Source organism: Tyto alba, unplaced genomic scaffold (assembly GCF_018691265.1).
Source record: "Tyto alba isolate M040663 unplaced genomic scaffold, T.alba_DEE_v4.0 Super-Scaffold_10, whole genome shotgun sequence".
In the NCBI taxonomy this organism is placed as follows: Eukaryota; Metazoa; Chordata; class Aves; order Strigiformes; family Tytonidae; genus Tyto; species Tyto alba.
In genome coordinates, this window is record NW_024881262.1 from 2943081 (window position 1) to 2968182 (window position 25102).

Consider the following 25102-nt stretch of genomic DNA (forward strand, 5'->3'; position numbering starts at 1 on the left):
CCTCCATCACAGCTGCCCTCTCGCCTGCCCATCAGGTCAGAGCCCCAGCGTCCAGACCTGTGAGATCTTTTGCACCCGCAGGCAGGAGAGAAGAGGGACAGATGAAAGACCAGAAAAAAAAAAAAAAAGCAAAAAAAAAAAAAAAAAAGCACCCAGAGATGAGAAACGCTGACGTGGGTGGAAACAGAAAGTGAGAGCAAAAGAGGGACCGTGAAAAGTGACGGCAGCCCGGCGGCGAGCACTGCGCTCAGCAGAGGCCAGTGCTCCCTCCCCGCACACGAAACCGTGGGCACTGCCAGCACCCGTTGCATTACTCACCCGGGTGTTTTCAGGGCTGGGGGGAGCAGAGAAGACAAGGAAACAAAGGAGAACCCCACGGGGATCTTGATGTCCCAGGGTGATGGTCAGGAGAGGCATCACTGCTCCGCGCTCTGAGGGACCCGGGACCAACGTGATTCCCCAGCCCTCGGCACCCACCCCTCCCTGCCCACCTGCACTGCAGCACCACCCAGCCCTGTGAAGGTCCTCCCAGGAGCTTTTTATTTCTGTTAATCTCAAAAAACTTTAAAACAAAACCCACAGGGTTGACGGAGAGATTTACCCGCACTGTTTCTATGGATAAGTGTTCCTGGAGCTTGCCCATATCTCTTATTTTCTATAAAGCATCAGGAGCAAAGTATGGCAATCCCTGAGAGTGATAACGCTGAGATTGGTGTTAATGCTCCTTTAACAAAAAGCTTTGCAGTTAACCTTGCAGTAAATGCAGCCAGTTGATGATGGGGAAAAAAAAAAATTCGGCTCCTAGATCCAACTGAAAAAGCTGCTGAAAAAAAGTTTGGGAGAAAAAAAGCGTAACTCCTGGTTTATCTCAGGCAATTGTCATTCAGAAAAGAACCTTTCCTTTCCCACCATGTTCTAGGATGGTCTTCAAATGATCCTCCCATTTCAGTGGGAGAAGTTACCCGCACAAAATGTAACCATTCAAAATACCTGGGTGGTTTTTAGGGAGCTGCAGCACCTCTCCAGCAGTCACCACCAGCTCCATCCCTTTCCCAGCGAAGGCTGGCAGGGGGATTTTGAGCTTTGGAGTGGAGCCTGCAAATAACACCCGCTGAATTTGGGGGGTCCCCAGTCCGGCTGGCCACCTACAGACACCTGAAAGCCAACGGCCAGAAACCCGCAGTGAAGAGCAGAGATGCTGCAGCACACGATGGGGTCACAGGGAAAACCCCACAGGCTCCGGCGGTGGCTGGAAGAGCGAAGCGCCAGGAGACGCAGGTGATGGACACCCCGGATCTCGTGGGTTTCCGTGCGCTGACTGCGGGTTCAGGAAAGTCACTTTGACTCAGAAATAACATTTCATTACGTGACTTGAGCTTTCAAATCAATGAAACTTCAGCACACGCATAGGGTTACGTATTTCAGGGGATTCCTCAGTGAATAAGCGCCAAGAGCCCCCAAAACACCAGGCAAGTTTCAAGTCTTTGCTTTCCCATTTTACGGAGGCATCAGTTCCCAACATAAATCAGAAGCAATGCTTCTGTCACTGAGGTTATTTTGGTGAGATATCCTCCACAAAAAATTATCCAGGAGCAACAAAAGTGATCCATGATCATATCCATATGTTCTGAGAGTGGTAAATACTATAAAAATTAGTTTTATTTACTGAAGCATCCGGAAATCTTATTCCACACAACATTTTGCCGTTCTTTCTATGTAGCAACTATCTGCAATTAACTGTCAGCCTAGCTGTGTTATAATCATGCTGTAGCTTTAATTTATATATGTGTATAATTATTGCATAATTATATATATATATATAAAATTATTGCATAATTATATATAATTATAATTACGGCGAATAGGACTCTCCTACAAATAACTCATCTCTTCCCGTTGAAGATATGTTACAAGTTGTTACGTGACCTTCACAAAGGGATTGGGATCTGGCCTGCTAATGAAGAAAAATCATGTAATTTGCCTGGTTACAGGAGCAGTAACACCACACAGCTGGAGTCCCGATCAGGAAATATCCCCAAGCACCGTCTCACCACGGCACACAGCTGACGATGGAGAGGACGGCGTGTGACGTTCCCGGCTCGTCAGACGTAGCTGACCCCGAAAGCGAGGTGGTCTTCATTGAGCTTTGACTTTGAGAGCAACCCTGAAGACCAAAATTAGATTGCTCTTCCTAAGAGGGGAGAGAAGGCAAGGCAAGACTGAAACAAAAGCTGAGCACCGCCGCGCCTCGTGTCAGCAGACATTTCCAGGAATCTCCCAGTTTTTTAGAACAGCACGGCTGGAGAAGATCCTATTTCTCATCACTCGCCTAGGCAGCCCTCAAAACCAAACTGAACTGAGCGGGGTTTGGGGGTTTGGGTTTTTTCTAATTGGGTTTCTTTATTATTATTGTTTTTCCTTTCTTTTTCAAGTAGGATTTTTAAGTATTGTTTTGGTTGAGTGCAGGGTAGCCAAGAACACAGTTTCACCCAGTATTGACTACAATAATGTTACAATTTTATAGCTAGACCCAGAATGGCTCTTCTTATTTTCTCTGGAGGTTAATTTCAGCAAGAGCAATTCATGGTTGAAATAAAGCCAGTGGTATTACATTTTCTTGTGTAAAATCATACAACTTCCAGCAGTTTTAATAGACTATGGCAAGCAATTACTGCACTATATTTCTAAACGCGTACACGATACGTCCCTGTCTTTGTTGCTTTAATAACAAATGCATCACCACACCTGTATAATCCTTCGTTTGCCTGATGAGATGGGTATCCGAGATCAGGACACCACATGCAATAAAAAGGGCATGGATTTTTCAATTTCAAAAGAACTTGCTTTTCACTTTTGGATGCTGCTGACATAACAAATATTATTGCATCTAACCCCCCACCCCCATATTAACATTAAGACTATTACTATAAATTAATTAAATTAATATTAATTAATATTAACATAATAACAGACACAGAGCTGCTCAAGAACAGGCCATGCACAGGAATTACTGAGATGCTTCACTCAGAGTCAAGACTGGCCAAAAACATGATGCTTTGAGATGAAGGAGGCAGACAGATGGATGAGACTAGGAACGGAAAACAGATATAACGTCTGCCCAAAAGAAATGTATCATTAAGGCTTTATTACCTCATTGCTAGAACCCAGCAGTTAATACCTCATACATCACTTTGAGGCCAATCTCAACAAAAAGTGCCTGACACAGGAGTGCACTCGCGTTCGGTCCGCGGCCGAAACCACAGATATGGTACAAATCGGGCCAAAAGAGCAGAAACCGGCCAGGTTTAACTCACCACCCATCTGAACCAGCACAACCACCATGTTAACATCATGTTCAGCATCTGCCCCGGGGACTCGCATCGCAGTAACTGTGGGATTGCTGCTCCGGGGGGGATTTGGGGCTGTGGAGTGGGATTAGAAGCGCTGGAGCTTTGTCAGATCTCTGGGTTTATCGCCTCGGATCCTGCAATAGGTGTACAAGGATTTCAATTCTCTCTTCTTCTACCAGGAAAAAAATTCACTCACCAGTATTAGGATATATTCCCTTTTATCAGCAAATTAAACCCACCACATGTTTCAGCAATACATTCCCTAACCCTTGGGCTGAGGGAGCACTGACCAAGAATGCATTTCTGCTTTGGAAACACCCGTGCAATTACACCCCGTGGCTGGGGGGTGCTGGGGGGCATTTTGGAGGTGAAGTCCCCTGGAAGGATGCTCTTTCCATTCCAGCCAACTTTCAGCAGCACATACTGGACACACTCTGGCCCTTATTTTTGCCCCCACCTCACTGCCTCGGATCACAAAAGAATTCCTCTGGGAACTGGGACTCAGCAGCAGGAGGAAAATCCTCTCTCCTGGCTCACGAGATGGTTGAGAAGAGGCATTTCCAGACACAGCTTCCTGTGAGATAATTTTTCTGTGCACAATGCCCATTCAATAACAGCTGCATTCAGAGACCTCTGAAGGTATTTGAGCTCCTTTCAGACAAAGAACCCTAACTAATATCCCAGTACATGCCTAAGTGGAGCCCAGGAAAGCCATAAACCAGAAGTTATTGGGCCAAATTGTGCAGCAGTGCCCCACCTGAAGAGAAATCTCATGCCCTGCTGCTGAGGGCAACACCAGGACAGCACTGGGCAAAGAAACCTGGAAAGCTGAACTGATGCCTTTTCAAGAACAGGCATGCAAGCATATGCCGAAGGTCTCTTTCACTTCTCTGTCAGAAAAAAAAAAATCTCCTACACACGATTAAAACCAGAGCCCACAACCTAATGACTAGTGCAGAAATGGAAAACACACAGTGAAATTGGAAAATTAGGCAGTGCTGGTATTCCAGCAAAGCAATTCTCTAGACATACCACAACCTTCTTATGGGAAACAAAATGTCAAATAAAACAAAAAGAATCTGAAAATGCAATATAAAACTCTTGATTCATCCTGCTGCCTTCCAATTCGATAGCAAAACTCCCATTGACTTCACGGCAGACCCGACAGATAGAAAAGTTTTCTACACCCTTTTTGCCAGGCTAAGAATGGCCACGTGCAATATGGACTACTATCTAAATATTTGGCAATTATACCAAGTATATCAGCAAAAAGCAAGTTTCCAGGCAGGTTTTAATGATTATTCAGTAATGACATCTCAATATTTAGGAACGGTATTGGGGCCAGTGCTGTTTAACATCTCTGTTGGTGGAATGGCCAGGGGGATCGATGCAGCCTCAGCAAGTTCACTGATGACACCGAGCTGTGTGGTGCGGGGACACACAGGAGGGCAGGGATGTCACCCCGAGGGACTGGACAGGCTGGAGAGGGGGGCCCGGGCAAAATTCATGGAGTTCAACAAGGCCAAGGGCAAGATCCTGCCTGTGGGTCGGGGCAATCCCCAGCACAAATCCAGGCTGGGACCTCAAGGAGTGGCTGGAGAGCAGCCCGGAGGAGAGGGACTGGGGGGGTTGTGGGGGGGAAAACTGCCCGTGAGGCAGCCCCGTGCGCTGGCAGCCCAGAACCCACCCGTGCCCTGGGCTGCAGCCAGAGCAGGGGGGGCAGCAGGGCCAGGGAGGGGATTCTCCCCCTCTGCTCCGCTCTGGGGAGACCCCCCTGCAGTGCTGGGGCCAGCTCGGGGGCCCCCAACAGCAGAAGGACCCAGAGCTGCTCGAGTGGGGCCAGAGGAGGCCACGGAGATGCTGGGGGGGCTGGAGCAGCTCCCCTGGGGGGCCGGGCTGAGAGAGTTGGGGGGGTTCAGCCTGGAGAAGAGAAGGCTCCGGGGAGCCCTTCGAGCGGCCTCCCAGGGCTTAAAGGGGGGACAGGAGAGGTGGGGGGGGACTCTGGGTCAGGGGGTGAGGATGGGACGAGGGGGGACAGTTTTGCACTGAAAAAGGGCAGATTTAGATGAGACCTAAGGCAGAAATTGTTCCCTGTTTGGGGGGTGAGGTGCCGGCCCAGGGTGCCCAGAGCAGCTGTGGCTGCCCCCTCCCTGGAAGGGTTCAAGGTCAGGTTGGACGGGGCTGGGAGCCCCCTGGGCTGGGGGCAGGGGGCCCTGCCCGGGGCGGGGGGGGGCACTGGGGGGGCTTTGAGTTCCCTTCCGACCCTAAACCGTTCTGTGAGTCTATGATTATTATACTTTTTAATGATAGGGAATGAAAATGGAAAAGCTCATCTATGTGTCATACACATCCTTTCAGTAATTTCTGTTTTCCTACAAGCTCGCTGCATGCTGCCTGCAAAGGGAACAGCCCTGAATCAAAGACTTCCAGCCCCCACAAGTGCCCCGATCTGCCGCAGAATCCTCGGCCGGGTTCAGGCTCTGGCAGCGACCCCGGGGGCAGGAGCTCCGGGTGCCCCCCCCCTCCCCGCGGTGCCGGGATTCCCGGTCCCGCCGCTCTCGGGATGAGTGAGAGCTGCCCCCGGCCCGGCCGAGCCGCAGGAAAGGAGAAGAGGGGGAACCCCCTCTCTCAAGCTCCCCCCCTATAAAAACCGGTGCGGTGCCGCCGGCCCCAGCACTGCTCCCCCCCCCCCCCGCCACCCCCGGCAGCAGCAGGATGGAGCCGCGTAACTCCACGGTACGGGGATGCAGGAGGCGGGGGGGGCCCTGGGTGCTGCTGCCCACCCTCTGCCTGGCGCTGGTCCTGCCGCCCTCCGGGTGGGCGCTGGCCCTGCCACCCCCCCGGCATCACCTTGTCGAGGGGTTGAACCGCTCCCGGGAGCTGCTGGTGGCCGCCAGCGAATCCCTCCACCGGCTGAAGGTCTGCGGGGAGGTGGGCAGGTGGTGATGGGGTGGTGAGGGTAGCCAGGAGGGTGATGATGGGGTGGTGGTGGTCCCCAGGAGGGTCGTGATGGGGTGGTGGAGGTACCCGAGCAGCAGGCGATGATGGGGAAATGGTGGTACCCAGGCAGGCAGAGATGGGGTGGTGAGGGTAGCCAGGAGGGTGATGATGGGGTGGTGGTGGTCCCCAGGAGGGTCATGATGGGGTGGTGGTGGTCCCCAGGAGGGTCGTGATGGGGTGGTGGAGGTACCCGAGCAGCAGGCGACGATGGGGAAATGGTGGTACCCAGGCAGGCAGAGATGGGGTGGTGATGGTAGCCAGGAGGGTGATGATGGGGTGGTGGTGGTCCCCAGGAGGGTCGTGATGGGGTGGTGGTGGTACCCGAGCAGCAGGCGACGATGGGGAAATGGTGGTACCCAGGCAGGTGGTGATGGGGTGGTGGTGGTCCCCAGGAGGGTGATGATGGGGTGGTGGTGGTACCCGAGCAGCAGGCGACGATGGGGAAATGGTGGTACCCAGGCAGGTGGTGATGGGGTGGTGATGGCACCCACGCAGGCGATGTCCAGTTTCTGGGGGTACCCAGGCAGGCGGTGATGGGTCAATGGTGGTACCCACGCAGGCGATGTCGCATTGCTGGGGGTACCCAGGGGGGTACATGCTCTCTGTAGCCTCCCTTTACCACTCTATACTCAGCCTTTGCTTTCATGCCTCTCCTCGCCACCCCCTTTAGGATGGGGTTTTGCTCGGACGTCGGTCTCCGCTCTCATTCACCCCCACAGAAACACACACACACCGCTCGCGGTGCCGGCAACGCATCGCCGGCTGATTTGGGCACTCTCAGTGTTAAACGCTTTCTCCAAGGCCCCCGCAGAGCTGGCCCAGGAAAACACTTGCTCCCGACATCGTCGTTACGTTTGCATGTTGTTGCTGGTGCCGTTGGTTCGGTGCTGTAGCATCTTCCCCACACTAAACCCCCTGGCACTAGCGCCAAAGGGAATTTTTTTTTTTTTTGCTAAATTTCCCTGCTATTGTTGCAAGCTTTATCTCCGAGAACTGCAAAACCCCCTCTCCCCCTAAATAGGGGTGGTGTTCCACACTTGCAATGGGTCAGTGGGCCCTGTTAAATATCTATGCGGATGATATTAGCTGTTTTTCACTTTCTAAGAGATACTTTACGTTTGAAACTGCAGCAACATAAAGTTCTCAATAGATTCAATGTCTAAGAGAATAATTTAAAGTAATGGAGGCAGTGCAGTTCCCAACATATAAAACAAATCTGTGCAAAGCCTGAGCTTATTCCCATTAAATACAACTGCCACATGCACTTCAGTCTCTTAGTCTATTTGCTAGCTTTTGTGTTTAACCATAGTTCTCACCCAGACTCATTCCTAGGACTCAGCTAAGCTCAGGCAGCTGTGATGCATCACACAGAATTGTGTATATTTACATATATATACACACAGTACTGTGAGGCTGAGTCAATGACCCTTTTTTATTCCTTTTTTAACACAGGAGCTCGGCACCCTGGGATTTGAATGTACCCTGGAAGAGGTTGATCTTGAAGATATCACTAAGAATCAAATCAACACGATAAAAGCCTGCACATCTGAGGATCCAGGGGTAAATATATATATATATATATATATATATATAAAGTTTCAGCATCATATTTTCATAGAACAGCTGTGTAAGTCACACTTCCACAAAATCACCATGTCTCATTTCTTCTTTAATTCACAGACTAGAAACTGTCCAGCACTGGAAAGATCTACTTTTGATATGGTAAACTGCAAGTTTCCCAAAAGAACCCCTTCTTTTTCTCAGTGTATTTTTAAAGCATTTAACGACAGATTCCCACATTTCCTGCTAATTCTGACTTTTACAGAGTAAATGCCTGGGGGGCATCTATGAGGATCTGAATGCCTACAGGGCAGAGCTGAAGAACTTCAATGATCAAAAAGTGCTGGCAACTATTGATGAAATGATGAAAGTAAGTATTTCAGTCTCCTTCCTTTCTAGTATTTCCGTCTTAAAACAGAATTTTCAATCCAGTGTTCTCCATTCTGTAGTCTGTCAAATAATGGCCTTTCTTCAAGCTGTTAATTTAAAAAATTGTTACTGTTTTTCCTAGAAGATACATGATTCTTATGAATTAGGGGTCTCACTTCATACCTTTGCCGATATGGCCAATGCATCAGGACTCAGACGTACGGCTCCTCAGCAGCCCTCCTCCTTTCACACTGCTCCCGTCTCGCAAGGAGATGGGGTACAGGATTTTCTGCCAGCTCCTCAGAGAACTCAAAAACAGAGTAAAAGAGAGTAAAAGAGAGATAGATCTATTTCTTTTCCAAATACTGAAATATGGTATGCCACATACGACCTAGCATGTACTGAACTTCGGTAAATATTAATAGTGAGTAAAGGAAATAGATATTTAAAGCTTGTTTGTTTAACAAAAGCTAATAAAAAAATATAAAAGTTAACTGCCTTTGTATTGACCCAGCATCTCCCAATAGCCTGGAGATTCTGGCCACAGGCCAATGAACCCAGTCTAAGGGGTCACTAGACAAAGCCAGCCATAGGCTTATTACTAAAAAACCATCTTTGTTCCTGAGCAGAAAGAACCTTTGTGCCTGAATGGACATTTTTGTCTCAAGGAAAGTACAGCTGCGCATCCCAAGTCTTTTAATTATATGAGTAAATATTTTAAATTTTATCCTAAGTCATCTAATTATCTCATTAATTTTTTTTTTTTTTTCATTTATAATACATTCTGATTTCTACGTCTTATCATTTATCACCCAGGAGGTGACAAAAAAAAAACAAACCTAAAGAGGTTTTTGTCTTTGCCGCTTTCTGGCGATAGTTTTTAATGCCCCGACCTCTTCCCAGGCCCTGAAGACCAGCAGCAGGAGCGTGCCACAGCCATCGGCCGGCGCGGGGCTGACCTCCTTCAAGGAGAGGATGAGGCTCTGCAGCATCCTTCACGCCTTCCGAATCCGCACGGTCACCATCAACAGGATGATGAACTACCTGAGCTCCCTGGAGAGCTCGCTGTAAGCGCCCGGCCCTCCAGCACTGTGGGCATCAGTATGACCCAAGGATATTTTTGGAGGAAAAAAATAGCAGGGTCAAAAGCCTGCAAGGCAGTTGGGGGCTTTTAAGGAATCTAGTGCATAATATTTCACAGAGTTTCTTATAAATCGTGTTTTAGCAAGCTGTTGTCAGTGCCTTTTAAGCTATCGTGTTGAACTTCTAGAAAATAAGCTACATTGTAGTACCAAAATGTTCTCAAACCTCCAAACACTCAACTGTAAGTTGTCTTAACTATTTATTCAGCTGCAATTTTCAGAAATTGAAACATATTTATAATAATCATTTTATGTATTATGATATTCCTTATTTATTCTATTTATTGCCTAATAAAACTGAAGTTAACGTAAATATTGTGGTGACTTTCTTCCTTGAGATATAACACGATTCAACACGATAACATCGTATCAATCATACTTCTCAAGCACTTTGAATATTCCCGGCATGTAAAGGTATACCATAGTTACATTCAGCACTGGTATCGTATTTTAAAATCCTGTTTCCACCTTGTTACTTACCTCAGGCGTGTTTCTTGGGGCTTTTCTCTCAGGCTGAGCACTCGAAGCAGCCCACTGGGTTCCATCCTCATTTGCAGCGGTTTTCCAGCCGGTTACAGTTTCCGGGGTGAATTCCTGACCCCACCGAAATCAATGGCTGAATTGTTTGTCTGGGCACGGGAAGGATTTACGCGTAGCTCTGAAGGCTGGCCGGGATGATGGGATGATTAGCTCCCCAATTCCTGCCCGGGGTATGTAAAACCAGCCCAGAGGACGGCGACCACCCACCCCCTCCGGGGCTGCCCTGGGCCGAGCGGTGCCTTTGGCCGCCACCCCCCCAGCTCCCACACCACCTCACCCCATCAGCGCCTTATTCTCCAGCGCTCTCCCCTTGCTTGGTTTCTCCAACCTCTGCCCTCCCATCTCTTCGGGGACCCCCTCCCCCAGCAGCCCCCTTTGATGCCAGGGGGGCTGGTGAAACCCCCTGCTCTTCCCGATGCCGGGGAAGAGTTGCCACCCATCATCCTCTCCCCGCTTCCCCAGGCGCCGGCGTTACCCGCACGCCACCCCACCCCTGAGCACGGAACCTGATAAACTCCCACCCCTTGAACAAGAGCCACGGCCCTGGCTCCCACGGACCACCACCAACATACACCGAGCTGTAAGGTACGAGCAACCTCACGCCTCGCTGCCCTGGTGACCCGACGCAGCTCCTCCCGCCTGCAAGAGCTGGGCAAAGCCAAACCGAAGACCACAGAAATACGTTTTTTTTTTTTAAAAAAAAAAAAAAAAAAGGGTTCTTGAGTTTGATTTAAAGAACCTGAAGGTTGAAGACCTTATCATCTCTCTTCACCATCTGCTATGCTAGCCAGGTACCCTCGTTATTACAAATCGGCATTTTATTTCCAGCTCTTTTTAGCTCTAAAAACCCCATCAGCAGAAGGTCCTGGGCACCAACATAGCCCTTTTTCTCAGCCACCCCCTGGGATGTGCGTAGCACTGGAGCATCAAGGGTTGGAAAGATAGCCCACAACATACAACAATCATGCAACGTATCATGCAACAGCTAAAATGAAAAAAAAAAATTCAAAAATCATACATAAATAGTATAAATGTTTCCTTTTTAATCCTTATTTTTTAAAAATATGCCTTTTCTTTCATAAACATATGCAGAGGAAGATGATCAAAAGAATCCTGTGTCTTTAAAACCAAGGCAATCTCCCACATCAGGCCACCGGTCTCTTCTGCAAAAAAACATTATTTCCAGCTCTTCTCCATTTCTGCAATATGTCCATTGTCAACAGAGCAACAGCCTTTGCAGAGATTCTGGGTTCTCCCATTTTAGTCTAAGCACCTAATCCTATTCAAGTTAAAACTAATCAAGTAAAAAAAAAAAAAGTATAAAAAGTTTATAATACAAAAAAAATTGTACAACGTAAAAAATATCACATAAAAATTGAGACAGACTATACAGAAAAGAGCGAAGAAATTCCCAGAGAAAATTCAAAGCTGCCTGGAGTTAATAGTGGTGCTCCCATGAAATCAGTTTTCGGGTTTTTAGAAAACAGAACCACAGCTTAACAAGGACTGAATGTACACGAGTATACCCAGTAATTATGTATAAATACAGTGATTACGCAAAGGAGTTTCTCTGCAAGTTTAGGATTATTCTTCCCTGATCTCGGGCATCTGTGAGAAATACAATGTACCACATGATTTTGACAGATCAATACATTTTTTTTGAAGGGGACAAAAGTTCCTGCGTAACTTTTCTCCCTGTCTTTCCCTGATGTACATAAAAAAGTTTCCAGGTAACAATCATGTAACCTGAGCAAGGTAAACTGGTTTCTTCCAGCGTTCATGTCTCTTAGGACTGGCTCAAACGGGACAAAGCCGGGTGGTGGGTTTCCCCGCACGTGAAGCCCCAACACTCCCAGCCGCGACGCCGGGATCCGCTGCAGGAGCAATTGCTCCTGAAAAGGCTCGGGCGTCCTTATATCCGCGCAAAATTTCATTCACATTTCTTGCGAAGATCCCGCCTAAACTTTCCGCTCCGCGATGAGGGCCTTGCGTCTCCCTGCCCGAATTCTCAGCGAGGTGCCGGGGAAGCGGCCGGAGAAGCGTCGCGGCCGGCCGGGGAAGCTCCCGCCGCGCTCCTTCCAGCTGTGGCTTCACCAGCTCAGCTCTGAGCCGAGAAACCTGAGGAAAGGAACACGCACAAACACGCAGGGGTGATCCGCTCGCTAGGAAGTACTGAAATATTGCCAGGGGAATAATAAATGTGTTAAAAACCTACATGACCGCCCGAGGCTACGGCACAGACAGGTTTGTGAGGGTCAGAGAAGAGGGGGGAGCACGAGGAGCTCTCCACCCTCTGCAGCCAGGTTGCTTTTAGGGAGAATTAAGAAAGAACAAAGTTTTGCCCCATCCATAGGAAAAAAAAAAATATATATATATTTAATTTTTGAGAAAGGTCCCTCGGGGCTGGCTGAGTTCTCAGCTCACTGAACAACTTTACGTTCCGTTCAGCTGCTACAAACCAAGGAGCCCCGCGGAAATGAGCGGGAGCACCCCTGGGCAGTAAGGAAATACATGGGTCTGCAGGACTGAACCGCTAAGTCATCCATCCGGGGAAGGTGTTAATGAACTGTTCCTAAAATACATCAGGGTAACTACCCAAACACCTCTTCTTAGGACCTCCAGAGAAGACCAAGAATTGGCCTGGGGATGTAATGCTGCTTTGCTTGGCCATGGCTGCTAGCTCACGCTGAGACAACTCAACACAGTCAGTGCAAAAATATTCATTTTGTATCAGTTTCTGAAGGGAAGTATAAAAATGCCACAAGAAAGAAAGTCATTGCTAATATCGGAAGGGAGGCAATTCTGACCTACGTAGCAAAACATGTACTAGGCATCTGGTAAACTTTCTGATAGGAATTCTTAAAATACATCTGAAACACAGTGATGTAATTAAACAGATATAATGGGAAGGCGGTACCTTGTAGGGCTTGCAGTATCTCATAGGATGCTTTTTCACTGAGACTTCTGTACAAAGCCTCTGCAGTTCCGTTGCTTTTTTCCCTCTCTCTCCACTTGCTTAGCACCAGAAATTTTTGCATATTAACTTCTTCCTCCACTGCCTGAATCTGCTCAATGTCTCTCATTTCCATCTGAAGACACTCAATGGCGATTTCTCTCCACTGCCTACCAAACAACTTTGCGATCATCATCAGCTGTTGATCGGTTAATTTTTTTGTTTTGACTCCATCTGAAAAGCCACAGAACAAAAACCAGATTTCACATTGCTCTTCCCATTAGACTTGTAACTAAATGTCACTATTAGTTCTGTGCATGGCTGGGGACATACAATGAAGGTGATCTTATTATTCAGATTATCCAGCAAGGTCAGAGCCAAGGGCTGGAGAAAAGTACCCGAAGGACTAAGAAGGTGACAACGTCTGATTGCATGCTGGGTGCTGTAAAGGGTTTTTTTTCCTGATTTATAGGCATCTATTTGTCCAGAAGAACCTCCCTTGGTACGTTAAGTTACCAAACACCCAGAGATTTTGTGACGTAGAACGTTAAGGCCACGCCAAGCGCTCGCTACCTCCCTGGTGAGTTCAGATGCCTGCTGTTCTCGAAACCTACAGCTGCTCAGGAAGGTGATGTCTGGTTTTCCTTCAATGGTGATGGCTCAGAAGTCTCAGCCCGCGCTGTTAAAACAGACTGAGCTGCTTTCCTGCTCCCTGTCACCACTTACACATAAAACCCGGGTTGGGAGGAACGGAAGCTCTCCCTCTGGTGGCTACATGCACCATAAATAAACACCTACATGGCTACTTCAGCTGATTTTTTTTTTTTCACTCACTTATTGAAATAACATTATTTCTTCCATATTTTTTCCAAGTAACTATTAGGAAATAAGTAGTTTCTGGGTGGGAGCTCCCAGACACCAAGGGTTTCTGACCACTGGGACATCACATGTCAACCATAAATGGGAGCTGATATTTTTTCAGAAGAACTCAGACTGTTATGGCTCAGGAGATATGCCAAACGCAAAATCTGAGACATGTAGCGGAAGCCTCTGTCAAAAACAGCCGCTATTGCCCAGTCTTAGAATACAATACCATTTTACCTGACCCTTATAAAGCAAATTTCCCAGCTGTTTTCCCCATTTACTTCCCCAGTGAGTGACAAACAGTGTACTAAAGTATGCAAACGTAGGTACAAACCCTGCATCTACAAAAGCAGTGCTTTCCTTTCCTATATTTCAAGCTCAGCTTTGTGGAAGCCTTTAAAAAAATTGAACTCAGCTTCAACTCGTGGGATAGAAAAAAAAAAAAACAAAACAACACCAAACCCCAACCTGTTCTTTTATGTGACACAGAAATTCTCTACCTGCGCTATTGCTGGTCTTTTGCTTTTTGCTACAGAGGTTGTCTTCTTCCAAAATGCTGAGGGCTGGTTTCCGTTTTTGGACACCTAAGAAGCAAGGGAGAGGTGGTGTGACATCCTTCGTATCACTTGAGCTACAACAGCGAGCAAGGTACACAGAGGACAAGCAGCCCCGACTTATCTTCAAATTGACTTACTGCCTGCACTTCTTTTCTGCTCGTTTTTGTTCTGATCGTAATGTATCCAGTCACCTGGTAAACAGTTTTCAAAGGAAACAAAAGGTGAGGCAGGAATTCCCATCGCTGTGCCCTGCATCCAACAATTCACAGGCACAAACCCAAACTGTTGGGTGGATTCGGGCTGCTGAGCTAAGGTTTTATATAATGAGCTGATTTTCTCCCCTTTTATCCAACATGCAGCAGCACGCCATCTCTGACATTGCAACAGAGACTGTGTTTTATTCCCAGTAAGAAAAAACTAAAGCGGAGCATCCTCCCGCACACCCCGCAGCCTTCGCCTGTTTGCTCGCGAGGGATTATGCAGGTTACTGCAACACCCACCGCACGACCTCCCGGAGCTCCTCTCTTTGTGTTTTAGCACTTCCAGCTCCAAACGCTGCAATTTTTTTTTAGCAGGAATTTAGGTGCATCTAAGGGCTGAATTATACCCCGAGCCCTGCATCTTTTCAGCAGGAACCCACTAGTTGTGGGAAGACCAAAGACTCACTCTCTCTTAGTTTTGCTTTCCATACAGTTGCATCAGACTCCAGCTCAACCAAGGACAAGGTGAAGTCATCGGGTTTCTCCAAATAGACTTCAATGTAACTTTTTAGTTTCAAGAGAGATCCATCAACAAATTCAATTTCCTATACGATATAAACATGTTAAAAACAAATATTTATCTGAAACGTAAACTAAAGAGGAGGTATTTGGCTGTTGGCACAGATCTGAGCTCAGCTCTGATCTCCTCAGAGTTTTGCTCTTGACTTTAGGGTCAGCATTTCATCCCAAAATTTTAAGGCTCTAAGAGGCAAATGCTTTCTGCAGCAATGGCAAATAAATGTGAAAAATTTCCTTAATGCCACTGCAGGAACAAGCAGGAAAAACCATTTTGTGCCATGTTTGTAATGAAGCTGAAACGCACGAAATGAGGACTGTGGAAGGGACTTACCTCTGGAGTTACTTCAGCTTCTGGCTCACAAACTAATCTATACTTCTTTCCTTTCTGTAGTAATTTTTGGCACACGGGAGGCTTGTCAATTTTAATGCATTTCTTCTTTGAATGTTTTACAGCTCTTGATATATCCTAAAATTTAAAAAGGTGATTTAAAGGTTACTCGCTTCAGTAAATGAATTAACATTTAAAATCTGTGTTAATGTGGCTCCGTGGGCTTTTCTCTGGCCCAGCTCTATAGCACAGCCACGAACCCGTTCCCCAGGGCAAGCTTTACAGAAAGCGGTGCACTAAACACCACGCTCAAAAAACAGCCACTAAACCTCTTCAGCCATTGTGCTACATGGGTGAAATTAGCTAGAGGAGGTCTGCAACCTGAAGAAAATTAAGGTTATTCATTGCTGTCTTCTCCTGCTGTTTGCCTTCGTATTGTAGCAGCGAATGGGTGAGAGGACAAGAAGCCCTCCGGTATAAATCCTGAGGTTTTGGTGGCCAACGGGTGTCTGATGTCTTTCTTTTCTACAGCAGCGTGTTGAGTGAGAGTGTGGACAGGCACAACTGCTTAAGTATCATCTCCTAGCTTGGCAGACCTTCCTGGTATGGCAGTTTCATTGTATAGATATATTCTATGTATATATAGTAGTATTGAATGCAAACACTGGGATGAGAGAAGAGCATCCCCATCCTCCACGCAACACCCCGACAACCAGCCCTGCCAGCATTGCAGGGTGAGAGGACAAGAAGCCCTCCAGTATAAATCCTGAGGTTTTGGTGGCCAACGGGTGTCTGATGTCTTTCTTTTCTACAGCAGCGTGTTGAGTGAGAGTGTGGACAGGCACAACTGCTTAAGTATCATCTCCTAGCTTGGCAGACCTTCCTGGTATGGCAGTTTCATTGTATAGATGTATATCTATGTATATATAGTAGTATTGAATGCAAACACTGGGATGAGAGAAGAGCATCCCCATCCTCCACGCAACACCCCGACAACCAGCCCTGCCAGCCTTGCAGGGTGAGAGGACAAGAAGCCCTCCGGTATAAATCCTGAGGTTTTGGTGGCCAACGGGTGTCTGATGTCTTTCTTTTCTACAGCAGCGTGTTGAGTGAGAGTGTGGACAGGCACAACTGCTTAAGTATCATCTCCTAGCTTGGCAGACCTTCCTGGTATGGCAGTTTCATTGTATAGATATATTTCTATGTATATATAGTAGTATTGAATGCAAACACTGGGATGAGAGAAGAGCATCCCCATCCTCCACGCAACACCCCGACAACCAGCCCTGCCAGCATTGCAGGGTGAGAGGACAAGAAGCCCTCCAGTATAAATCCTGAGGTTTTGGTGGCCAACGGGTGTCTGATGTCTTTCTTTTCTACAGCAGCGTGTTGAGTGAGAGTGTGGACAGGCACAACTGCTTAAGTATCATCTCCTAGCTTGGCAGACCTTCCTGGTATGGCAGTTTCATTGTATAGATATATTTCTATGTATATATAGTAGTATTGAATGCAAACACTGGGATGAGAGAAGAGCATCCCCATCCTCCACGCAACACCCCGACAACCAGCCCTGCCAGCATTGCAGGGTGAGAGGACAAGAAGCCCTCCGGTATAAATCCTGAGGTTTTGGTGGCCAACGGGTGTCTGATGTCTTTCTTTTCTACAGCAGCGTGTTGAGTGAGAGTGTGGACAGGCACAACTGCTTAAGTATCATCTCCTAGCTTGGCAGACCTTCTTGGTATGGCAGTTTCATTGTATAGATGTATATCTATGTATATATAGTAGTATTGAATGCAAACATTGGGATGAGAGAAGAGCATCCCCATCCTCCACGCAACACCCCGACAACCAGCCCTGCCGGCCTTGCTACCTCACTCCCCTCCCCGACACGGGCCACACCTTTATAAAGGAGTCGTTGTTTGTAGCCACGTAGACCCGAAAGGACAAGGAGGGATGCTCGTCGACCACTTTGTAGAGGATGACGGCGCCGTGGTACTGGACGGGCTCCTGGCTCTGGATGAGCGGTCCCACGGGCGACAGCGAGCTCACCACCCACTTGACGTGCGAGGCCGAGTAGTCGGCCGAGGGCTCGATGGCTGCGCCCTCGCCTTTGACGTGCAGAACCCTGAAGGCCATGCCGGCGCCATGACCTGGGGGGACACGGGGCCGCCTCAGCACCTCCCGCCCCGGGGAGCCGGCGGCTTCCCGCGCCCGCCGGGCACTCACCGCTGAGGCAGAGGGAGTGGGGGAACTGGATGGAGGTGAGAGCGGCGGCCGAGTCGCAGCGCACGTTGAAGAGGGGGCCGCCCACGATCCACGGCTTTTTCACCAGGTTGGCGTATTTGCTCCAGGATAAGAGGGAATATGTGATTTTGACGGCCCCCGTCACCTCAAAAATCAAGCCCGTGAAGCTGCACTGGTAAGTCCCCTCTGCATCCAGCTGCACCCTGCAAGAGCGACCCAGTTAGTTCAGTTTCCACCACCTAGTAAATACCATAACAATGTGGTTTGCAAGGGATAACAGAGAAACTCCCTTCCCAACAAGTCTAGAGCACTTTATCTGAATAGCACAGAAGCCACAACAATTTTATTTTATTTTTCTCCAGCCTCTATGTTTAAACCATCACTGGAGTGTTAAACACCGGCCAGGAGGACACAGCCAGTGTATGTAAAAAAAAACTGTAATGAACATTTTGCATAACGTTTCCTGTAAATGAGGCAGTTACTTTTACACAAAGGGCTCAGCCCAGCTCCCATCCATGTCAGAGCCAACGTCGTACACAAACAACAACGTCACACAGTGATGACAACTTCCAAGGCAGAGAGAGGGAGACCAAGGCTGGCATCCAAAGAAAAATGCAGTGCAAACTGGGGGAGGACGAATAATCCTGTGAAGCAGGGCAAGACCCCTCAGGTATGCCCAGACTAAAATAAGCATGTAAAAATGTGCCTGATATTAATTACTGAAGCAAGACGGGGCAGGCAGGAAGCCATCCTGAGAGCTTTCTTGGGCCAGGATCCGGAGGCAGCACAGGCAGCTGCTCAAATTGTTTCTTTTTAAGGATTTTGGGGCATCTTCTAGTATAACTCCAAATGTATTTGTGCAGCAAATTAGTCTTTTCCCCATTTAAACCAGAGAGAGAAGTATCTTGATGAGAACAATGTAAATGTAAAACCATTATACTCAAAAAATCCATACAAATATTGTTTTCCAGCAAGCCTCCTAGGGGTCACTTGCTCCTTTCGGTCCTATAAATAGATCAAAAAAAAAAAAAAACCATACTTAAAAAGGTGATGAGAGAGCAGAACTACAACTTGCAAATTATCTCGTGCAAAATATGTGGGTTGTTTTTCTTATAAACGTACATTTCCACTTCTGCAATGTTCACAGGGTGGCAGACAGTTCACTCCTAGTGAGAAAACAGGACAATCAGCTCATTAAAAGCAAAGTAATTAAACACTCTGGGGGAAAAAAAAAAAAAAAAAAAAAAACAAAAACAAAAAACCCACCAAACAAAAAACAGCCCTGGAGAGATCTGTTACTACCTGATTCATTGCCACACAGTAGCGATTCCTTCTCCTCCTGTTCTTCATCTACAAAAAAGAAGTTTGCAGCAAATACCCCAGCCTCCAGTGCACTTCTGTGCCCATATTCAGCCAGGACAACCCACCAATTTAATTAGCTTACATTCATAAAAACCTAAGGAGAATATTCCTAAGACTAAATTCTTGCACGCACACTGGCACGTCTGCGAGTGCAGGCGTTGCACAGCGCGGGGATGAAGCTGAACATCAGGATACAACTTTTGTCTCAAAAGCTCCTAACTTGCCCAAACGCCTGAAAATTTTTCACTGGGGTTAAAAAAAGAAGATTCATCCCCAGGATTGAGTCTCACCGCGCCGGGTACAAACTTCAGCCACCCCGCATGGAAGCTGGCAACGGCGCTTCCCACGCTATTTGCGGTGTATTTGTCCCTAAAATGATTTAAAAGCGCCTCAACCCCCCCCTTATTCACCCCCACCACGACGGAAAGCAAGCAGGGGTGGCACGGGGCGGGGGGGCTGAAGCTTTAAGCGCGAAGGGTGCTGCTCCCCATCCCAGCGACACCCCTCTCCGGCTGCAAGCGGGGCCTCCAGCCGGGCTGTCCCAAAGCCACCCCGGGGCCCCCAGCCCACCCCCCCCTGCCCGGGGTGGGCTCTCTAGCAAGTCCCTTTGCCAAAAAGCCGCGGCGGAGGTGCCGGCCAGCTCTAAATCGCTCTCCCGCCATCGCGGGACGCTCCGCCCCGCGCATCCGTTATCCGCGGCGGCTTCCGCGCGAGGACCGAAACAACAGCACACTCACCCGACCTTCCTCCGTGCGACTCCTCCGCATCTGATGAGGAAAAGCCTTGCAATTATTTAGCTAAAGACTATCAAGCTTGCCCGAGACCAGAATAAACTGCTGGTGGTGGTAACCCATGTAAGCGCAAACCCGCAGGCTTTTCATCAACAGCAAACACTTCCTTTGATTCTTTTCCTGTCCATCCTGTTTTGCCGCTTCTGCTGCCAACTTTTAAGCAGATTTATAGCCTCTTGGTGTTTGGATGGATACTGTGGTATAAAAACCTTTGCGTGTGTTGTGTCTCCGAGGCTAAAGCCACAGTAGCTGCTGCTCCTCTATTATTGCTCTGCTCGAAGCTGAGCAGCTAGGAAATCATTTGCTCACCAAAAATATCATTCTGCTTTTCAGCATGCAATCACCGAATTAACAGTCTTATACAATAACCCTGCGACTATTCTCAGGCAAAGCAGCTGCTTTAAACTGAACGCACGTTTTCAAGAGGGAGAAAATATATAAATTGCAACGCGCCGCTCACCTGACTCCTCATCCGAGCTGCTGCTGGAGCTTTTTTCCAAACTGTCCTCTCCTTAACAAAATTACACCCCGTTAGTCACAGGCAGAATGAAATAAAGCAATGCCACAGGTAAGTGAAAGAGCACATCTAGAAGTTTAAATACATCAGGCTGGCCAGCAAGTTAGATAATATAACAGAGTAGAAAAAAATATTTAGGGGGAGAAGAGCAACAGAACATCAAATCCCAGAATCAGAGGAGGCTGAGGGGTCACCCAGGCCCTTCTGTAGGGTACCTGTGATGTTCAAGATGCTGAATTGTAATGTTTTACACAGCCTGGGACTATTTTGGAGCTTCACCCGTGGCATGTCCCAGTTCACCCAGTTGTATTATGGTTTTCCATGGCATGCCCACGTGGTGGGAGAAGCATCGGTGGGAGCTGGTGTGCCCCACCAGCGACGTGACTCATGTGGCTGCAGCACCCGTGGCTTTAATAAATTATTCTTATACATGTCAGTCGAAGGGAAACCAGGATTGCAAAGCAAGCGACTCGAGGAGTTGCAGCAGTGTCTACACTGTGGTTTTGTCACGTTTGGGGGGGGTGGGGGTGGGGCACAAGGCTGGCCACGCCAGCCCACGCGTGGCGAAAGCCCTCAGGCACACGTGTGCTCACCCGTTGGGTGCTCCTCGGCCGAGCCCTCTCCCTCCGCACCGCTGGCCGCCGCCTCTGCAAGAGAAAAGCAGCCAGGGGGTATAAGCTTGAAGGAGATTTAACACTCCCCTTGGCTTTTTTGTACTATGCAGGTATATAGGAAAGGAATATAAATTTTAAAAGTCAGGATTGGAAAAAACAAAACAAAACAAAACAAAACAAAAACAAAAAACACAAAGCAAAACTCATCCATTAAACTAAGGCACGGCACTGCGTTTTTTACAGTTATAAAATTATCATTTCCATTCCGAAGGATGGGCATTTCTCATAACAAACCCAACTGAAGCGCTGTATCTCACAAAATCATCGTACCTTTTTCATCTGAAGAGAGGGACTCGGCTCCGCTGGAAGACAAAATGGGAAATACTTGAGCAGATCCGCCCGTCCTCTCCCACACCTCCCCGCAAGCGGGCATTTGCCCACCTCCCTGCCCCTTGGCATCGCTCCCCGGCTTTGCCCAGGGAACCGGAGGTTGTAAAGTAACTTAGGATGGAGGGGTTGGTGATCAAAAACTCGTTTTCTCTAACAGCACCTCTTGCCCTTGCCGTGCCGGGGACGCCTGGCTCTGTTTCCCACTGGCACGAGCCCCTTTTTGCGAAGCGCCCGGACTTTGGGCACCCAGCGGTTTTGGGAGTGCCCCAACCAATCTTCTTCAGCAAGGCAGGAAGCTCAGATAAACACGGTGGCTCAGACCTGGCCGATGACTCTAACGGACCCCATCACCCATTTGTGCCCTGTGGCAAAGCCAGACCAACCTTCAGTCTCCGTTCCCTCTTGAAAAGGGGCAACGGGCTGGTTTTATCATTTATGGGTAAAGATTAGGTCTGGAAAACTTTCCGTGGAGGTCCACAACATCCTTCCTGTGGCTCCACTGAATAACCTTCCACCAAAGCTGCCGCTGAGGATGGGGAAAACTGGGCCCGGTTACCGTAAATCAGCAGGTGACATCCAGCTCTCCTTCGCTTCGGTGGCACGAGGAAATATCTCAGCCCCTCCGCCCCGCCAGCGGCCAGCTGGAACGGCAGCCGTGCGCCCCGTGGGCAGGGAAAGAGCGTCTCTCCCCCTGGCCCTTTGGAGGCAGGTGAGGGATTGCAGTGCCGCCCCGGCGATGCCGAGGGACGCTGGTGATGGTGAAGCCAAGCCGCGGCAGTTGCTCTTTGGCAGCTCAGCTCAGGATGCTGATTTTGACCACCCCAGGCCGACACGGCGCACCCGGTCGGCGCACGGGGGTGCTGCCAAGGGCGAGCGGGCATCACCGTGGGGGGTCAGAGCCACTGTTGGCCTGGGGCAGCTCAAACACAAAATATCGAAATAAAAAATAAATAGGTGGCAATGGTAGAGGAGGGAAAATAAATCCCCCAATGGGTGGCTGAGGCAGCTCAAACACAAAATTTCAAAATAAAAAATAAATAGGTAGCAATGGTAGAGGCGGGAAAATAAATCCCTTAACACGTGGCTGAGGCAGCTCAAACACAAAATTTCAAAATAAAAAATAAATAGGTGGCAATGGTAGATGCAGGAAAATAAATCCCCTAACATATGACAGAGGCAGTAGGTGAAGTGATATAAGAAAAAGGGGGGATATTGGGGTGAAGCACGGGCGGGGGGGGGATGCTCCCACGCAGCCTGGAGCTGTAGGAGTTTGTTGCTCAAGGGCAGGGAAATAGATGCTGCAGCAGGAGAAACTGGGCAAGAGTTTCACTGCGGGCATGAATGGGGAGTTACACAATGGGCTTTGTGCTTCCAAGCAGTATCTTAAAAAAAGATAAATAATAATGACCTAGTATTTGGAAGATTTGGAAAAAGCCTGCATATACCCCCAGAGACGGTGCCCGAGCCAAGCGCTGTTTGTGCAACCCTTCCATCGAGCTTGCTAAATAAGGTTTGCCTGCTGCAGGCTTCCAGCCCTCACAGCTTCATTTCCCTCCTCCTAAACTAAATAAACATGCTCCGGAGGAGAGAAGCAGGGAGAAAAAAAAATAAAAAAAATATAAAAAAAAAAAAAATTAAAAAACCCAACAAAAAACAAACAAACAAAAACAACACCAACCCAGGCCTAATCAAATTCAATTTAAGAAATTATTGCACACAATTAATGAGGAAGAAAAGCATTGCCGGCTTCATCCCCTGCCCTGCAAGAGCTGCACGGGTGGGAGTTGTTCCCCAGTCCCAAAGGCAAAGTGGGGTGACCCCCCCCCCCACACACACACAAACCCCCCCCCCCCCGGCCTTGAGAGGTTTAGAGGGGAAAGATAAACAGGCTCGTTTCTAAACGGCGCTGCGCGGGGGAGGGGGGGGGGTGTGGCGGGGGCGGGTCAAGGAGAAGCGGGGCCGGTGCAGGTGGGGGGGGCCCGGGGCCGGGGGGTGCGGGGAGAAGCGGGGCCGGTGCAGGTGGGGGGGGCCCGGGGCCGGGGCGGGGGTGGGGCGGGACCCGGGGAAAAGCGGGGCCGGTGCGGGGGGGGGGGGGGGTGGGGGGGAGGAGGGGGGGGGCACGGGGCGGAGCGGGGCTGGCGGAGCGGGAACGCCGCTGGCTCGCCCAGCGCTTTTGTCTGCCGGAGGAGAAGATGCGGAGCGGGGCCGCGTCCTGGCCTGGGGGGGGTGGGACACACACACACACACACACACACACACACACACACACACACACACACGACTGGGGGAACCCCCGCTTAAGGTGTAAGGCTGGGCTCTGTGCCCCAAAACCGCTGTGGGGTTGTTTTTTTTTTTTATTTTAGAAGGGGGGGGGGGCGGGCTCCGTGCCAGCGCGGGGTAGGGAGCGGCAAGGTGGGGGAGATGGAGGGATCGGGGTGATGCTGGGGGGGGGGGGGGGGTGTAGGAAGCAGGAGGATGCTGGGGGCTGCAGATGGTGCGGGGGGCTGGGAGGATGCTGGGGGGGGATAAGCAGGATGCGAGAGGGAGGGGGAGGATGCTGGGGGTGCAGGGGGCTGGGGAGAGGATGCAGAGTGGGGGATAATTGGGGGGGGGCGAGGGTAAGGGGAGGTGCATGGCGGGGGGGCGTAGCCGGGCCTCCCCCCCCCCCCCCCCCTCCCCACCGCCAGGATTCCCCCCCCGTCCCCGCTCACCTGTCCGGGTCCTGCCCGCGGAGGGACATCGCGGAGGAGGCGGCAGCTGCGGAGGGAAAGCAGCGCGGACCCGCGCGAAGGGGCGGGCCCGCCCACGGCCACGCCCCTCGGCCACGCCCCTGCGGCCTCTGCACCAATACACACACACCCCCCACACACCCCCCCCCAGCTCTGTGGGGGTGCAGGGTCCGGCCACGCGTGTCCGTGTCCCACCCAAACGCGCTCGTGCGCGGGCTCCACCCCCCCCCCCCCCCAGTGGGACCCACGGGCGTGGAGGCGGGTGCACGAGCGCACTGGGGACGAGCTGGGAACCAGTTCTGTGGGTGTCTGGTGCACACACATGTAGGCACGCTAGCTATACCGGTGTGCTGAATATATACTGTGTAGACATGTATGTATGCGCACTGTATATGTCATCTATAACATAACATACACGGACAGGGGGATCGATGCACCCTCAGCAAGTTCCCCTCTGGCACCGTGGTGCGGGGACACGCGGGAGGGCAGGGGTGACATCCCGAGGGACTGGACAGGCTGGAGAGGGGGGCCCGGGCAAAATTCATGGAGTTCAACAAGGCCAAGGGCAAGATCCTGCCCGTGGGTCGGGGCAATCCCCAGCACAAACCCAGGCTGGGGGAGGAGGGGCTGGAGAGCAGCCCCGAGGAGAGGGGCTGGGGGTGCTGGTGGGGGGGAAAACTGCCCGTGAGGCAGCCCCGTGCGCTGGCAGCCCAGAACCCACCCGTGCCCTGGGCTGCAGCCAGAGCAGGGGGGGCAGCAGGGCCAGGGAGGGGATTGTCCCCCTCTGCTCCGCTCTGGGGAGACCCCCCTGCAGTGCTGGGGCCAGCTCGGGGGCCCCCAACAGCAGAAGGACCCGGAGCTGCTCGAGCGGGGCCAGAGGAGGCCACGGAGATGCTGGGGGGGCTGGAGCAGCTCCCCTGGGGGGCCGGGCTGAGAGAGTTGGGGGGTTCAGCCTGGAGAAGAGAAGGCTCCGGGGAGCCCTTCGAGCAGCCTCCCAGGGCTTAAAGGGGGGA

At 49.9% G+C, this 25102-nt stretch overlaps 2 protein-coding genes across 2 annotated transcripts; one reads left to right on the forward strand and one right to left on the reverse strand.

Annotated features, from left to right (window-relative positions):
• The first annotated feature begins 6065 nt into the window (after window positions 1-6065).
• IL12A (interleukin 12A) lies at window positions 6066-9441 on the forward strand. The gene is made up of 5 exons (XM_042797051.1): window positions 6066-6269; window positions 7803-7910; window positions 8031-8072; window positions 8176-8280; window positions 9183-9441. Exons 1-5 carry the CDS (start codon window positions 6066-6068, stop codon window positions 9348-9350), a joined length of 627 nt encoding a protein of 208 aa, XP_042652985.1. The 3' UTR covers window positions 9351-9441.
• A 1543-nt stretch (window positions 9442-10984) lies between these two features.
• LOC116963402 (caspase recruitment domain-containing protein 8-like) lies at window positions 10985-24173 on the reverse strand. The gene is made up of 16 exons (XM_042793741.1): window positions 24072-24173; window positions 21301-21332; window positions 20950-21003; window positions 20300-20350; window positions 19786-19815; window positions 18989-19036; window positions 18809-18852; window positions 18642-18691; window positions 17669-17889; window positions 17342-17592; window positions 15446-15580; window positions 15002-15140; window positions 14473-14526; window positions 14279-14362; window positions 12879-13148; window positions 10985-12079 (listed from the first exon to the last, which is right to left on the reverse strand). The coding sequence occupies exons 1-16, from the start codon at window positions 24098-24100 to the stop codon at window positions 12060-12062; spliced, it is 1512 nt and encodes a 503-aa protein (XP_042649675.1). The 5' UTR covers window positions 24101-24173; the 3' UTR covers window positions 10985-12059.
• Window positions 24174-25102: the final 929 nt, after the last annotated feature.